General features: G+C 47.8%; 1 protein-coding gene across 1 annotated transcript; it reads right to left on the reverse strand.

Annotated features, from left to right (window-relative positions):
* Positions 1–1,919: 1,919 nt before the first annotated feature.
* Positions 1,920–16,805, reverse strand: FGF6 (fibroblast growth factor 6). Its single transcript, XM_003988285.5, has 3 exons — positions 16,234–16,805; positions 15,169–15,272; positions 1,920–5,657 (listed from the first exon to the last, which is right to left on the reverse strand). The coding sequence occupies exons 1-3, from the start codon at positions 16,577–16,579 to the stop codon at positions 5,481–5,483; spliced, it is 627 nt and encodes a 208-aa protein (XP_003988334.1). The 5' UTR covers positions 16,580–16,805; the 3' UTR covers positions 1,920–5,480.
* Positions 16,806–17,333: the final 528 nt, after the last annotated feature.

The raw sequence follows: 17,333 nt of genomic DNA on the forward strand, positions 1-17,333 counted from the left end.
ACAATGATATTTCAAGGCACATAGTAGGATCTTAGAAATATCAATTGTGTGGATAAATACAGGAACAAGTTGCAGAGGCCACAGGACCAGGCAGCTCTTCCAAGAGTACAGAGATTTATTCAGAACCCAACATTACTCAACCAAAGGCACATTTTATTCTCTTCCAGAGACTACACAAGGAATAGAAGAGGAACCTGGGTAGGGCTGGCATGATAGGGGCGTGGTCAGGAGATCACAGGTGTGATGATGAAGAGGCGTGGGAAGGGGTAAGTGGGATGTGAGAGAATAAGCTTGTGAGTCATAGGTTCTCATCTGGCTATGTGATCCTGGGTGAGAAACTTAAACTCCCTCTTCTTCTTGTTTTAACCTATGAAAAGATTTTTCATAATTTATAGAGTATCTCTTAATTCAAATATTCTGTAATTCTAGTCATTCTACTAGACTAGGGCTTCTCAATGTCAGAATTGCCTGGGGTGTGTGTTACAAAGGTAGACTCCTGAGCTCCACCCAGGCCTCTGGATCAGTATCTCTGCAAGTGTGGCCAGGGAATCTACATTTTAACATACTCTTGGGTGTTTTTTTTTTTTAAATGCAAGTTTGTGAGAGGGTGGGAATTGGGTCTACCTCATTCACTCACATTTCCCAAAACTCAACCCAATGCAGCACAGAGATAGGGTGCTCAGTAAGTGTTTTCTTGATGGGTAAATAAGTGAATGAGTAAATGGTACAGTAACAGAAATGTGGATATCTTGCTTTGACCAAGGCAGAAGAGGAAGAGGGCTGCTGCCTCACTATGGTCTATGATAGCTTCCTTTCCCTTCGGAGCTGAATTCCACATTTTTAAAATATGGTGGTGGGACTGAGTGACTCACGTGATTTCTCCCTGCCTTAATAATCCATAGCACCATGAACCAATAATATTGACAGCACCACGAATCTATGCTTTCTGTTTCCCTTCACCTTCCTCCTTGAGAGAAAAAGAATCAAGGTGAAAATCAACCACAACCTGGAGATTTGTTGTGAGTTTTAATAGGAGGAGTGGAGTCAAACAGTTTAGAGGAACGTACAAAAAGACCTTTTACTTTTTGCTGGAACATGATATGGTTTGTGCATAGCACATACATATTAAAAAATAGAAGCATCACATTATACACGCACATGACTGAACAAATTCTGAGGGTTTTCTATTCACTTTGCCCAAACTTAAGGACAGCTCTGCATTGGGACCCAGCCTGAGGTACTTAATTGATTTATAGAAAGGAGAAACCATATGAGGACACAGCTGTCTGAATGCTGGAATCTCAGTAGTTCAATGAGGTATACAAGCGTGGTTCTGTGTTGGCTCTCAGCACAATAGACTAGATTCAGGATCTGCTTTGGGCAAAATCACTCCCTCCTCCCATTCTGGGAAGAGGAAACACCAACTCAGATATAAGCTCAGAGTGGATTATTTCTATCTACTCTTCTGGCCTTGTTCCAAACATTCTGGGAGGTAGCAGAATGAGTGGCCATTTCTGGCCAGGAGGAGGGAGGGTGCAGATTTGAGGGACCCACTTCACAGACATGAAAGTGGCAAGCAGCAGAGAATCCCTCCTCAGCGACATCTGAACTGGAGCCTTTGGGAACAGAGAGATGTAGGAGCTTTCCAGCTTCTGTGCACATGAAAAGCAGCAGGAGGGGATAGATGGGAGAGAGAATACCCCCGTGTCTTAGGGCCAGCAATCACCCTTGGTAGATATGTTTGCACCAGTGACCGTGGCACAAAACAGGCAAGGGTAGTGCATATACAAAGTTAGGAGGAGGATGGGGCACCTGGGTGGCTCAGTTGGTTAAGTGTCCGACTTCAGCTCAGGTCATGATCTCATAGTTCATGGGTTCGAGCTCCGTGTCAGGCTCTGTGCTGACAGCTTGGAGGCTGGAGTCTGCTTCAGATTCTGTGTCTCCCTCTCTCTCTGCCCCTCCCCCATTTGCACTCTGTCTCTGTCTCTCTCTCTCAAAAATAAATAATAAAAACATTTAAAAAACAAAGTTGGGAGGAAGGAAAACTACAACTTGTGGACTCTCATACGTCCTTCTCTCCTAGGATTGCACAGAGTGATATCTTGGAGGCACTGAGGTCTAGGACAAGAAAGGGGCCCAGCACCATCATGAGAAAAATTCCAAGCTTCCCAGCAGAGGATTAGGTTAGGAGAGACTTTCAGGCCTGGGTTATTGGCCTGGGAAAATCCTATGTCTAGAAAGGAGAAAGGTTCATAGCCTAGATCAGATGATAAGAGAAAATATTCTCTTTCCTAAGCCACAGAATGGCCCTCACCAGGGGCTTGGAGTGTGTGTGCTGGACGTGTTGTGGGACATGGCGGCAGAGGTATTAGGCTGTGAAGGGTAATGGTGAAGGGTATTAATTACAAAATTATATGCTTCTTTCCAAAGGAGGTTCAAAAACGCATGGCAAGTGGGAAGGGAAGTGTTGTTAGAAGGCAGTGAGTGATGAAGTGAATATAATCAACAGCTTCAATGAGGCAGTTGGTTTCTGGTTTCCTCTGAGGTCCATCCATTGCCCTGAGGAAGGTGCAGATTCTACAAGGGGCCTGGAGCTCCCCTATTGGTTCTGACCTCACCTTCCCCAGCTGAGAAGTTCATCTTCAAGGGTGTGCACATATGTTGCTCTCATTTTTATCATTTGTTCTTGAAAAAGGAATAAGGCAGCATCTGGGCTCTTGGAGGCCCAAGTTTGCATGGAGCTGCCAGAGAAGGTTCAAGATAAGAGGGAAGCCAGTGACTACCAAACTCTGTAAACCAGGGTCACAGCTAAGGATCTGGGGGAGAAAGGACCCAAATTGTTTGTAATACATGGCAGCAGGAAGGTGAGGTTCATTCTGTCCCCCTGCTGCTGCCTTTTGGATCCAACAGGGCTGAGAGCTGAGTCCAGGAATCCTTAGATGTGATGATCAGACAGGAGACAACTCTGCATGCCTATGCACAGACACAGTAGCAGGCAAGAAGGGACTGAACTTGCTGGTCTTCCTTTGTTCCTGCCCCTTAACCCACTTCTGTGGATGGACAGTGACTTGTCCTAAGCCACTTACAGGTCAAAGAGAAAGCTCTTGGGAGAGACCTCCTCTAGCAGGAGGAGTTTTAACGAGTCAACGATGCATCCCCCATCCAGGAATATATTCAGAATGTTCAGCAACTGGTGCAACGTAGGCTTTGGTACCGGTTTGAACAGATGCCCGGCTGCTAGTAACCAGTTCCTGTCCAGCAAATGGTGTGCTGGTGCCTCCATGTAGTGACTGAATAGCAAGGCAGCCTGGTCCTAGGCATGTCATAGCATCTCCTTCTCACTCTTAGCATGAAAAATGGGAGTGGACATTTGGGGGAACTCCTTGTCAGTATTTTGGCCCTTTTAGGAGCCTCTAGAGAGATGCAGGAAAGGTCTAGCAATCTGAGGCCTCTCTTTAGAAGTGTGTCCCCTCTCACGCCAAATTGGCTCAGAGATTTAGGAAGAAAGGAGCTAACGCTTTGGGACCTAAAACTTTTCTCCTCACCAGATCATTGTCCGTCCATCCACCCAGCCTTCCTGCACTGCCAGTACATCCCATCAGAAACTGATACGTGCCTTAGGTCCTGAGTGCAACTCAGGTCTGATGTACCCTGTCAAAGAGGCCAGTCAATTACTCTGGACAAGATAATCAGCTTTGTACTCTGCCTCCAAGCAGAACTGCACTTCTAGTATTCTAAATGTTCAAGATGGACCAACTTTCTCCCATTTGACCCAAGACCCCAGCTCCTTCCCGTTGCTTCCAAGGCTTGGCCATGTCCACTCTTGCTCCCAAGCTCTTACTGTCTGTTCAGTCTTTCTGGTTGCTCACCTTGGTGTGGCCTTTTCCTCCTCACCCAGCACATGCCCTCCCTGATGTGCACCAGGCAGAAAGTAGTCAATATGATGTCTCCCTTGGTTTCCAACCTCCATGTCCATCTCACAGTCGCTCAGCTCAGATCTATCTATAGATGGCCGCATCTGCAAATAGAGAGGTATGTCGAAGATGAAGGTATTTGCAGCAGATGAGGGGTTGTCTTGCAGGGGCCCCTGAAAGCAGCAGGGTGTCAGGTCATTTTGTAACTTGATGGTTCATGTATGCCGAAAATATTTGCACTCTGATATGGCTCTCTCTGGTTTCAGATTTAGGAACATTCCAATGGTTCAGGAATCTGAAGGCTCCAGGCAGACAACATTTATAGTCACTTGGGGAACCTCTGCTTTAAATACTCTCAAAGGACAGGAGGCAAGAAGGCATTGTACAGCAAGGAGCTGTTTCAGTTTGGCTGCTTGATTTCACAGGATTATCACTCTTCTCTTACTGTAGAGGGGCCGGAGGGGGCAAACTCTGGAGGTCATGGTGCCCATTCTACTGCATCCAGGCATCAGCGTGTATGCAAACTGATGATGACCAAGAAGGAAGTGAGAGTATCAGATGAGGACTTGGGTGAGTTTCCTGGACGTAGCTGGAGAGGAATTATCATCTGCAGTCCAAAGCCTCTCTACTTCCTTCATGCCCTATTTTGCATCCCCTTACCCCTCGCCAAACAGGTTGCCATTATTAGGATCCTTGTCATCTGAGGTTAAAATAAGACCCAGTTCAAAGTGAGGAAAAGTTATGGGCAGGCAGCCTGGCCCCAGCGTGTTCTTGGAGCCACATGCAGCACTGAATCCTCCAGGCAGAATGGCACTCCATAGAACATCCAGTCCCTTCTGCTGCTTACAGCAGGCCTTCCTCAACTGCCCGAGACACTGCTCTAGCCCTTTTCTCCAAGAAGAGGATCATCCCTTCTCCCCCAGCTCCCCAGACAGGGCAGCCCCAGAGCCCTCACAGACAGGAAGTTTGGAACCTGCCCACCTTCTTTCTGGTTTGCAGTTAAACCCTACTTCCTCCCACCCTGCCCTCCCTACCCTTAGAGGACAGCTGTGCCCCACCACCCATGCAACCCATGCATGCACTAAGTGGCCTCTGGATGGAAGAATGATTGGAAAGAGGCAGAATGGGCACACACATCAATCCAGCTGGTTTGACAAGTGACATTCTTGCAGGCAGATTCCTGCAGCAATGATACTGGGAGAAAGAAACCCAATGCTCTGCAATGACTTTTCTCAGACCATCTACATGAAGATGTATGGATATACATCAACACACACGAATACTCCCACCCTGGCCTTTTCCTGTGCACGTGGTCATATTCTTTCCTCAGTTGAGGTCACAGCATGCATCCATTGCCATTCTAGGATGTTGGTCGTAACCTCTCTCTTGGGTTGGTTACATACCATGGGGTCCGGTCACCCAGGGAACCAACTCAGGTCTCCCCAAGTACAGGAAAAGCCTGACTGAGGAGTCATGGGGGGTGGGAGGTAAGGGGAATTGTTCATTTGTGCAAAATTCCAAAACAAAAGATGTTGCTTTCAATCTGTGAGCCTTCTTTGAGGGTCCTTATATCCTGGGGAGGAAGTGAGTGACAGTCATGATTGGGGACACTTTGCTGCCCCGCTTTACCCGTCCGTATTTGCTCAGTGCGATGTAGGTCCCTCGGTACAGGTCTGACTCGTAGGCATTGTAATTGTTGGGCAGGAGGGTTTCTCTGAACTTGCATTCCTCTTGGAAGCTGGGCTGCGAAAGAAATGGACAAATAACAGAGGCTTAATTATAAATGAGGTGTAGTGAGCCCTCTAACGGGTATACCTCCCTTCCCTTCGTAAGATAGCCAGCAGGGAAACTGAGCCATTCTAGGCCAATCAAATCATGGGAGGGCACAAAGGAAGAGACTTCCAAGCTCTTTTGGACTCCTCTCATGTTCTCCTCTTCATGATAAGCAAATCAAGTCCCAGGGACATGGATGGAGAAAGTCTGTGTCACATGGGGTGGGTCTCCTGATTTTCAGTTCAGGGCACTTTCCACCCAGCACCTAGCTGATAACTTATTCCATTAGAGAAAGAATCATAAAAGGATATAATAGGCTTTTCCCAAGTCCACTGTGAGAGGTGGTCTAGTGGAATGGGTTTGGGACCCCAGGCTCTACTTAGTGGTTTTCTGCTTCCTAGTTGTGTGACCACGGGCAGTCTCCTCTCTCAGCCTTGGTTCCCTTTCCTGCAAGCTGTGTGTCTGGGGAGGAGGTGGGGGGGCAGTTAGAGGAGGGGTTGGGGACATATGATTCCCTAAGTCCTTTCCAGCGCTATCTGTTGACCATGTTAACCCTTTCTTCTTTCCACTCGTTGCCCCCTCACTCCATCTTTCCCAGTTTACCTCCCAGGTTTGCCACCCCTTAAAGATGCCCATTCTTGGTTTTGACTTTGAGCCCAGAAGATGCCTGGTGCCTCCTAGACATTCATTGCTCTCTAGAAAAGTTCAGGAACAGAGATGGTAAGGAGCAGTGATTTTTATGGAGAAGAGAACCTGGTTCCCTCTGTGGCAGGTGGTGCCATGGAGTCTGGGGCCAGTGCTAATTTGGTAGAGAAGCGTGTGGAGCACCTGTTCTGAAAATGAGCACTAAACTTCCTGCCACACATCAACAAGTTCATTCCCTATGCATCACCCACGCCCTCCTTTATTCCTAGAAAAGAAGGCCATTCCTCCCCGGACTTGCAGGGCCAATGCTGAGGGAGGTTGGGGGGATTTCTGTGTTTTGTATAGGGAGTGGCTCTGTTGAGTCTAGAGAAAGAGAGAGCAAGGTGAGAGCCAGGAGGTCTGAGATACAATCTTGAAAGAAACACAGAATGAAACAAAAAGAGAGGTGGGGTGTAATTTCTGACTCCTTCCTGCTGACTGAGGCCATTGGCTATAAAAAGCCCACTCAATGGCTGACCGGCTGTGCCAAAGGTGTCATCTGACCTTCTCCGAAGGAATCGTACTATGAGCACCCTGGGCTGGCTGGAGGCGGGGGATGGACCAGAGCCTCTTCCTGTTATGAACAGAGGGTGATGAGCTAGTTCCCTGGGCTCCCAGACACCCACAGCTCTTTGGACGCACCTCTCAGACAGCATGTACAATAGTGTGTGATCCCTGGGGACAGCTTCTTCTTTCTCAATAGACTCCAAGTTCCCCGAGTCAAGGATTGTGTCTTGTCAGGTATGTGACCCTGAGTGGATGATGACTTAATAGGGATGTCAGGAGGACAAATGGACACCCATACATGACCGGCTCCTTCAATGTAGCATAAGAGTGAGCAAGGGTGCAGCATGGTGTAAGGAAGGAACACCACACTCACCTTCTGCCCTTCACCTCTCACCCCTTTCCCCACTCAGGTGTCCAGTTTATTGTTTACAAGGCACTTCTACATGTATTAATTTACTTGAGGTGAATGTGAAAGCTTTAGCCAGTCACACCAACTGGCTTCCTAATACCACACTAGGGAGTTTGGGTTTTTACAACCTTTAGTTTCCTTTGTAAGGAACTTTGAGGTTATGCTGATGATGATTCACCTCTTACTTCATTCGCTATGTGAACTTGGGCAAGTGATTTAACCTTCTAAGTCTCAGTTCCCTCATCTGTAAAGTGGGGGCAGTTAGAATAATTATGTCATAGAATTGGAGCATTAATTGAAATAATGTACAGGAAGTCCATGGTGTAACACCTGGCACATAGTAAAATATTTAAAAAAATTGAGGGTATCTGAGTGCCTCAGTCAGTTAAGCATCTGACTCTTGATTTCAGCTCAGGTCATGATCTCACAGTTCTTGAGATTAAGTCCCACATCGGGCTCTGCACTGACAGCGTGGAGTCTGCTTGGGATTCTCTCTCTTCCTTTCTGCCCCTCTCTTGTTCACATGTGCTCTCTCCTCTCTTTCTCTCTCAAAATAAGTAAACTTTTAAAAAATTCTTATTACTATAATTATTCTCTATCATGAACTACTTTGCATTAAAAGCTCTAAAGGACTTTGTCTTACCCTGGATTGGTATTCCTGCAAAACCTGCTGTGGGTTATTGGACATTTCCACTTTTAAGTTCTGCAGTTATTGACTGAATGACTGGGAGATCGTGAACTTGCATGAGAAGAACACAGAACTAGGATACACAGAGGCTGATGCTCTGGCACTGCTCTTTGGGGTCTCTCTGGGCCATGGCCTCTTTACCTGTGCATGAGAGGTAGAAGTAGCCACAGAAGCTGAAATCATTTGAGGGGCAAAGCTCTGAAGCAACACCACTAGGAGAATAGAATCTCAGGATTAACTGTAAAAGGTAAATGAGAAACGAAGCTACATTGATTAAAAGTCTGGTGAAGATTAATGAACAAAATACAGAGTCCAGAAGTAGATCCAAATATATAGCAATATAACATAAAAATTGATTTGAAATTAATATAGAAGTGGGGTTTCAAATCACTGGAGACAGCATGGTGTTGAAACAGCTGGGTAATATCTAATAACAATGATAATTAAAAATAATAATAAAGTTTGACTTATCATTTCATTCCTTACGTTAAAATAAATTCTACAAGTAGCAAAGACGTAAATGTAAAAAAAAGAACCTCATGAATCCAGAAAAAAATTTTTTTAAATAATCTTGAGTCACGATGATCTTTTTGATCAGGGCACAAAAAACTAGATGCCATAAAAAAAGCAAAAGGAATACATTTGACTTCTGCCTGGAAAAAATTACCTTAAACAAAACAAAAATGTAAATGGCAAACTCAGTTAAAAAATAGTTGCATTTGTGTCAGAGAGTACATTTTGTTACTATATTCAGGACCCTTGGACAGTGTTTATGAACAGACCATTCACAGGAAAGGAAATACAGCTAGCATTTGGACATGAGAAAATACGCCTAATGAGAGAAATGTAAGTCCTAACAGTGAGACCACATTTTTAATTATTTGATTAAAAGAAATCAGATTTTTGGGCACCTGGGTGGCTCAGTCAGTTAAGCGTCTGACTTCAGCTCAGGTTATGATCTCACGGTTTGTGAGTTCAAGCCTCTTGTCAGGCTCTGTGGTGTCAGTACAGAGCCCACTTGTGGTTATCTGTGCCCCCCTCTCTCTGCCTTTCTTCTGTGAACACACTCTCTCTCTCAAAAATAAATAAACATTAAAAAAGAAATCAGATGTTTGATAATATTCTTTTATTGGTGAATGCATGAAGACTAGAAATTCTCATTTAATGTCTGTGGGTGTGTATATTGTTATAACCTTTATAAAGAGCAATTTGACGATATCTACTAGAATGAAAAGGGAATATAGCTTTGATTAGTAATTCCACTTGTAGGAATGTATCTAACTAGCACACTCCCACTCATGTACAAGAGTTACTCACTGCAGCATTATTTATAATAGTATAAGACCCAAAACAACAAAGTGTCTATTTGGAGGGGAGTAGTTAATTCAATTATGGCAGATCTACACAACTGAATGCTATTAAGCCATGAAAAAATATGAAACCTTTGCGGGCACTGACTTGAAATGGTCTCAAAGACATACTGTTAAGTGATGAAGCAAAGTTCAAAACGATGTGTAGTATGCTCCTATTTGTGTGACCTTTAAAATAACAGTGAGGGTGCACACACAGGGACACGGGGTCTTCCTGGGATGATACACAAAGAGCCAGGACATCTTTGTCTGGGGAGGTACTAGTGGCTTCGAAGAGCGTGAGAAGGAGACTAAATTCCCATGGCATATTCTTTTACACCTTTCTCCCCACCTTAAACCGTGTTCATGCATTACCTAGTCATCTAAGTAGATTATTTAAAGTGGGAAAGAAATTCAGGATACAAGTTGAGCCAGGAAGTGGAATAAGAAAACATTTATATAAAAAAAAAAAGAAAAGAAAACATTTATATCAAAAACGGTGGTCCCCCTGTGTCCTGGTAGTCCTAGCCCCTGCCACCTGCCACTTTTCCCTCTGTTCTAACTTGTACATCCCTGGAGAGCAACCCGCCCTCAGTTTCCAGAATTCATTTCTGATCTAGATGGTGGTTAAGGGAGAGGATTTGCATGTGGTTTGCAAACTCTAGAGAGGAAATCAAACCTTGGGGCCGAGGGTGTGAGGGAGAGGAAGGAAAGGAAGAGGAACTGAATGATTCGGGCAAGAAATTCTGAGAGCATCTGCCCATATCCTCCATTCTAGAACGTGTCCAATTTAAGAATCCAGCCTTTCACAGTGTCTGGGTCTCCTCAAACATTGGTTAAATGTGCATCCTGGTGGTTGTACATATTGTGCCTTGTTCTCCACTCATTGCATTTTGATTATTCAAATTTCCTGCCCTTTAAAAATTTTTTTCCCACTTTTGTTTCTGTCTATTTGGTTCCTTTTCTCTAGCCTTGCTCATATTCCTGGCCTTCCCCAGAACTGGGTACAAATCTAAAGTGAAAAAAGAGAAGTGGATGAAGTTTGCTTTCAAAGCTCTGTCTTTCCTTTGCCCGTCTCTTTCTGTACCCCTCTGCCCTGTCCTTGGGGTTCAGGTGGCAGGAGGCCAAGACCATTTCCCTGAACCCTTTGAAGCAGCTGATGCTCCAGGCCAGTGGGTATTCCCGCTGCCCAGACTGATGCCTGAGCTGGTATCCAGACCCAGCCTCTTAATCCATGTCTACTGCCTCCTGAGCCCGGTTCTCATGACCCAAGAGTGGTGTCTCCTCAGCTCTGGTGAGAAAAGCACTCATGCCAAGTGAACGTCATGTTAATAAAAGCAGCTACCATATATTATTACTTGAACAAATGAAAATAATTCCTCCAGATCACATTTCCTGGGTTTGCCGGGGCTCAGGCCCCAGTGTGACAACGTCTTAAATTCCATGTAGGTCTAATCAGACTTATGTGGAACCAAACTCCAAAGCGATCGGCTCTTACCATGGAGAAGGGCATTTTGCAGAGGGGCTTTGCAGAGGGCTGTTCCAGCCTGTGACCTCTGGCAGAAATGCCCCATGCGGTCTGGGCTGGATGAGACATCCATCCTCTTGTCTTCGGGCAGAGCTAAGTCACCCGGACTGGTGGAAGTGGATGCGTGCCTTTAAAGCTCTTCCTCCCAGGGCTAACCCAGAGCCACTTGCTTCTTCTATTCCTCCTGGTTTGTGAGTGTGCATGGAAGGGGCAAGGGTGGGTGGTGTTTAAGGAGGTGGGAAATGGAGAGAAAAAAAAAAGACTCTTTTTCCTAAGACCCTTTCCTCCTGCAGCCTCTGTTTCTTTTTCTGTTCTTAGCTGAAATGGAGAAATAGATAACATCTCTCAGCTCCAAGAGGTCTGTATATTGTAACCCCCTTTCCTAACACACAATGGCATTGTCGATGTAGATGTGTTTGAAAAGCTTTTCGGCAGGCATGACTTTCTTGTCAATCCTGTGCAGCTCCTTGTAGCAGGCAGGCCGTGTGTTGGGGAGAGTTGTCTTCAGGGCTCTCGGGTCCCATCCCCCAGTACTTCTACCCAGCAGGCGCTAACATCCCCTCAGGAATCTGTTCTCTGCTGGATGAGCTTTGCTGCCAGCTGAATGAAGGCATGGCTTGGTCCTCCCCTCTCCCAATGTAATGCCCCACAGAATAAGCAAAGGCCTTGATGGATGAAACAAATACTATGTTCTCTGCACGTTGTCATACTACTACTGATTAAAAGGATGTAGACGCAGTTATAAATAGTAAAACTAAAATCATTTAAAAGCATTACTGAATTCCTACTAGCTTTTTATCAGTATGCATTTTTTTCTTGGCCAAGGGATTCTCGTAGAGTGCCCAAGCCGACCACCAATCGTTAGGTGGGGTTCCTTGATTTTTTTTCAATTTTATTTTTAAAAGCATTAAGGACATTGGAATTCACTGATTTCTGCCTCTGTCTACATGGAGAGAGCAGAGGTCCAGGCCCAGAGAAGGTCAGGGATTTTGCCCCACATATAAGCAGGTAGTGGAGGGTAGGTGGGGCAGGAGCTGGAATTTGGGTCCCAATCTGTACATGAGATGCACTTCTGTGGGCTTCAAGAGCCTTACCTGCAGAGCCCTGAGGCAGGTCTGCACACAGCACTGATTGTGCGAATTTAGAGACCTAGTGTCCCATCTGTGAAGGGAGGATAAAGACCACATGCACCTTCCAGGGCTGCTAGGGGATAATGCTTGGAAAGTACTCCGCAAGATGCCCTACAAACAGTAGGTGCTCAATACCAGGACGGCTATTTATATTGTCTCAGCTGGGAATAGGCATCCTGCCATGGGGCTCTGCACCCCTCTTTCCTAGAAGTGAGACATGCAGGAAGTCACTTTTCCTAGGTGGGTTTTCTCAGCTCTTCTTCTCTGGCCATGAGTAGTCTCCTGTCCCCACTCTGTGCAAGGGTCCCCTCCCCCCATGAGAAATCTCATTTAGCTGCAGGCGGTAGCAGCTGAGCCTGGGGAGATGAGGCAGCTCTAGGGGCTTAAGGGAAATAGTGTGAATGAAATCATCACCCAGCGGGAGTCTTCCTGGCTCCGGGGATCAGTTGGCAATTGTTTTTTTAGACTGTGATAACAGGCCCCTGAGGGGCAACGGGAGGGGGTAGAGGTGGTTTGGAAGCATCTGGGGCACAGCCACACAAAGCATCAATTGTCCAAGCTTGGAGCATAGTTGGGCCACACTCCCGGGTCCAGCCCCACTCTCCTACACAAGCCTGCCCAGCCCTGGGCTCCAGGGAGGACAACCTCCCACCTTAGAGAAGGTGCTCCCGGATTCAGTGCTCCTGGGGTGTGGGAGGGGGAGGGTAGAGTGTGCAGAATGAGCAAGCCTTCCCTCAGGACAGCCCCCCTTTTCCCTGGACTCTCTCATACCATGAACCCTCCAGCTCAGGGGCCCATCTGACCCCCTTTGAAGTCATGTGCCCCGGAGGGAGGGGTGCAGGGGTGTCTCCAACATGAGGAGTCTGTTCACACTTACTTATGGAAGGTGGCTCCTTCCCATTTGCTACTCCATGCTTTACCCCTGTGCAGTGCCTCTGACTGTGATTAAAGCTCTGATTTTTGAATGTCATATAGGTTCTCTTACTGGGGTAATGGATTTCTAGTTGGAAGTGGGTACATTTTCCTATATTTGTGCCCTCTCCTTGCCTCAAAGTTGAAAGTCCTTCTGGTAATGCTTTCTGCACTCTGTCCTTCCTTCCAGGAGATCTACCTGCTAAATGGTCCCTTGCAGAGGGTGCCTTAGTCAACAACCCCAGTTCCTGGCTCTCCAATCGGCGGGATCCCAGGCACGGTGCAGGCTGGCGAGTAAGGGCTTTTTGGGAAGACTATCTCCACAAGGAGGGGCCCTGCTTCACCCAAACCTAGGCTGGCCCCAGGCTGGCTCCTGTCTTCTCCAGCACCTTTGCACAGAGTGATGTCTGAGAAAGAAAGGGGGTGTCTGAGGATTCCAAACCTCATGCTGGGTTTCACCTGCCCCGCCCTCCAAAGGCTGTGTGGCCTGGTGGTCCCAAGCCTGCCTGTGCTACAGAAACACCAGAGAAGCTTAAAAACAACAACAACAACAACAACAAACAAGCAAGCAAACAAACAGATCTTTGGTCCCCCATCCCAGCCCTGCCAAATAAGCATCTCTGATGGAGGTCCCTGCAAATCTGTACTTTTAACAAGCTGCCAAGGTGATGGGATGCAAAATGTCCCACACATGTCACTTCTAGGAAAGAAGGGTGCAGAACCCCATGGCAGGGTGCCTCGCCGCATCAGTTGATACGATAGCTGCTCTGTATTGAGTACTCACTGTCTGCAGGGCACCCTGTGGAGTGCTTTCCAAGCATTATCTCCCAGCAGCCCTGGGAGGCGCATGTAACTTTATCCTCCCTTTACAGATGGGACACTGGGTTCCTGAAGTCTCCTGTCCTGTCAGGGCAGTGTGCAGACCTGCCTCAGGGCTCTGCAGGTAATGCACGTCACGGCTCTGCAGAAGTGCCCTTGGTGAACAGACCAGGGACTGAATTCTGGTTCATGGTACCACCTAGCCTAGGGCTATTCCTCTTCCAACGCCCACTTTTAATCCACGCCTTGTCTCCTTGACTAAAGGTCACAGGGAGGGACACCTGCGTGGCTCAGTTGGTTATGCATCCAGCTCTTGTTTTGGGCTCAGGTCATGATCTCATGGTTCGTGGGTTATAGCCCTACATCGGGCTCCTTGCTAATGGTGCAGAGCTTCCTTGGAATTTGCTCTCTCTCTCTCTGTCCCTTCCCCCACTTGCTCTCTCTCCCTTTCTGTCTCTCCCAAAAATAAGTAAGTAAACTTAAAGATCACAGGGAAGAGACCACCTGAGCTCCCCGTTTGGGTATGTAATAGGCCTCTCGTGTAGGTATAGCCTCGCCAGAACCAGGCACCAATCCCAGATCTCTGCTCACTTCCTGGTGCTCAGTCTGCCTCCAAGGAGAGGTAGAACAGCACTCCACGCCCTCCCCATAAGTAACTCTGGTATTCCTTCACAATTGCTCAGCGGTCTACCTTTTTATCCTTCTAATTTCTGTCAAAAGTACTCCCAGTGCCTTCAACTTCATAAGGATGTTGTTCCCCCCCCCACCCCGTGGCGTTGTTTTGGAATAAGCCAAATCTTAGCAGGAGAGACCCAGGACCCCGGGGGTCAATAAGAGCAGAGGTTTTAGTAAATGCACTTAGAAGCCAACTAGGTTAACCAAAGGGCCGGCATTCACCTTCCCAGGGTGATCTGTGATGGGGAGCGGGCTGGAGGTTGGGTTCCAGCCCAGAGGGTGGAATAAGAGTACGTTTCTCCATCCTACAGGATCGGGGGTCAGAGGGCTTAAAACCATAGAGTAAAACTTCAAGTTCCTTCGTCTCTCCTCCTCATACTGAGCACTAGATGGGGTACCTCTCGGGGTCATGGGGAACAGCACCCGGGCTGAAAGACAGGCTTGCTTCTCCAGGCCTCTCCAGTTCAGGGGGTAAAACCCCACCGTAAGGCTGGGTGACAGCTTTATGCCAGGGTGCAGGTCTCCTTCAGAACCAGCAGCCTCTTGGCCTACAGTTCCTATTTAATATTACAAAGGCTGGAAGGCTCAGGAAAAACATGGTCCAAAGCAGAAGCCAGTTAACCGTGAAGCACATGAAACACATGAAGCATGAGCTCGCATGCTTCCTTCTTATTCTAGACAAATATTCACTTCTTTATGCAAGCTTTTGTAGCATTTTCTTCAACTGTGTAAGCTGTAGCCCTCAAATAGCCTGGACGTCCCCCAGCCCAGTGGACTCACCGTTGTGTATAATCTCCCTTTACTGTTCATGGCAACGAAGAGGGCACTCTTCACTCCAAAGAGACTCACCACACCCCGCTCCACTGTGGAAATCTCCAGCAGGCCTGACAAAGAAAGGGGGGCCAGGTTACCCAAGGCTTGTGCAGGGCTCAGCGGGACATCAATCTAGAGGCGACACTACAAGGGCACCTGAGCCCATCCCCCAGCTCCTAGAAAGCCAGACCCTTCATCACCTCTATCCCTGATCTCACTTTGGACTCGGCAAGTCCTGCCACTTTACTGTCAAAGATCCACTTCCGCTGGGGAAGTTCTGACATCGGGGTCAGGGATTGCAGCCATATCTACATGAGATTAGCTTTTACAGACTTCACATGAAGTCCTTGCCTGGGGTAGAAACATGAATGCTGATTAGCTTTTTAATAAAGTAGATACTCTCCATGCTTCAACAAATTTCAGCTCATCTAATCTTGCAAACACTGCAGCCACACGGAAGACTGAAAGCTTGTGTGGATCCTGCAGCCCCCGACCCCTCTTGGATGTGGGAACGTACCTATGCAGCAACCTACCAACTTGCAGGACAAGGACCTGGGGACGGAGAGGGCAGGTGGAAATAAAGGGAAAGATGTGCTTCAGTGAGAAATGTTGCAAAATACTTCCTTTCCTTCTTAAAGAGGGAAGCTAAATAAAAATGAGCTTAAGTCGAATCTGGTCCAAAAACCCTTACTTATTTTCACTACTCTTGCCTTAAGGCTTCCTGGCTGGTTCCAGGTGGTCTTATATGGGCACAGATGTGCCTTTAACACTGAAGTAATGGATGCCACGGGGGCTCTGTGGGGTGATGGCAAAGGACACCAGAATGCCTGGACCTCAGCATATTAAGCCTGCACCCAGGCAGGGTCAAAGTCATTCTGGGGGAGGTGGCTCTGCTTATAAGATTCCAAATAGAGAATATGATTTCTGTCCCCTTTATAATAGGCCCCATGCACCAGAGCAAGTCCCCTTCATCTTTTAGCCTTGCTTGCACCCAAGCCCCCAGCTTCCCAACTGGCTGCAGCTTGCACTCACTGTAGGGGTTCTCCTCGTGGGTCCCGCTGATCCGACCGTCGGGGGGCACCTGGAGGTGAAAGCCGATGCCCACGTTGCAGTAGAGCCTCCTCTGCCGCTTGATCCCCACCAAGTAGCCACTCTCCCAATTCACTCCAGCAATCTCTCCAGCTAGCCCAGCTCGAGACCTTGACAGCAGGGTGCCCCAGCCCCTGGAGTCCAGCAGCGTGCTGTTGGTGCGGGTGCCTGCAGGCGAGGGCACCACCATGCCCACTAGGACGCCTAGGAAGACAAGAGCCCACAGCGTGCCCTGAAGACGTCCTGCTCCCCGGGACATAGTGATGAACAGCCTCTGTCCCAGGGCCATCCACCTTGCCTCTCAGGCACGTGGTCAGAATTAATGGCCCTAAAAATACCGCCCTTCTTGTTTTTCTCCCCTCAGCATGGCGGCAGGGGCTTATTTTTGGAAGGCAGATGAAGGCTGCTGACATGAAACCAAAGCCTGCTTTGGGCACTTGGGTCGGGAGCAGAGGGACCCAGGCTGAGCCGTGGCTGGTAGGGACCATGGCTTGGGGACGGTGTCTAGCTCGCCCGCTTGCTCCGTCCCGAGTCGATTATATTTGATTTGACCTATCTTTATAGTTCAGCAGCCTGGCCCTCCCCTCCACCCATCATCACCCTGACGTCAACTGGCCCAGCTCACTTATCCAAGGCTGTAACATTAATCTGCTGCTGGGCCTGGCTGCCTCCCCAGACCCCCATCACCCTCCCCACACCCCAGGGATTCTGGGAGCCACTGTCATTCCAGCTATGAGGCAGGAATGAAGTGAGCAGGGAGCATCTCTGAGGGAGGGAGGACTTGGCTGGGGGCCCAGGGGAAGAGGGAGGTAAGAGGCCACCCACAACCCAAACTGGGCAAAAGTTCTTGGCCTGGCAGTGCTGGCTTCCTTGTTTAGAGGGCAAAGGGTAAAGATAGTGATAGGGGAAAGCTTGGTGTCAGATGATGACAGTGGCCTATGAGCTACCCTAGAGACCTTTTCATGGAAAGAGTTCATGGTTGAGGGCAAAGTAGGCTCAGGGGACACTGAAAAGCTGACTCCTTTTAACAGGAGAGAACAGAG

The sequence above is a fragment of the Felis catus genome, chromosome B4 (assembly GCF_018350175.1).
Source record: "Felis catus isolate Fca126 chromosome B4, F.catus_Fca126_mat1.0, whole genome shotgun sequence".
NCBI classification, from domain to species: Eukaryota; Metazoa; Chordata; class Mammalia; order Carnivora; family Felidae; genus Felis; species Felis catus.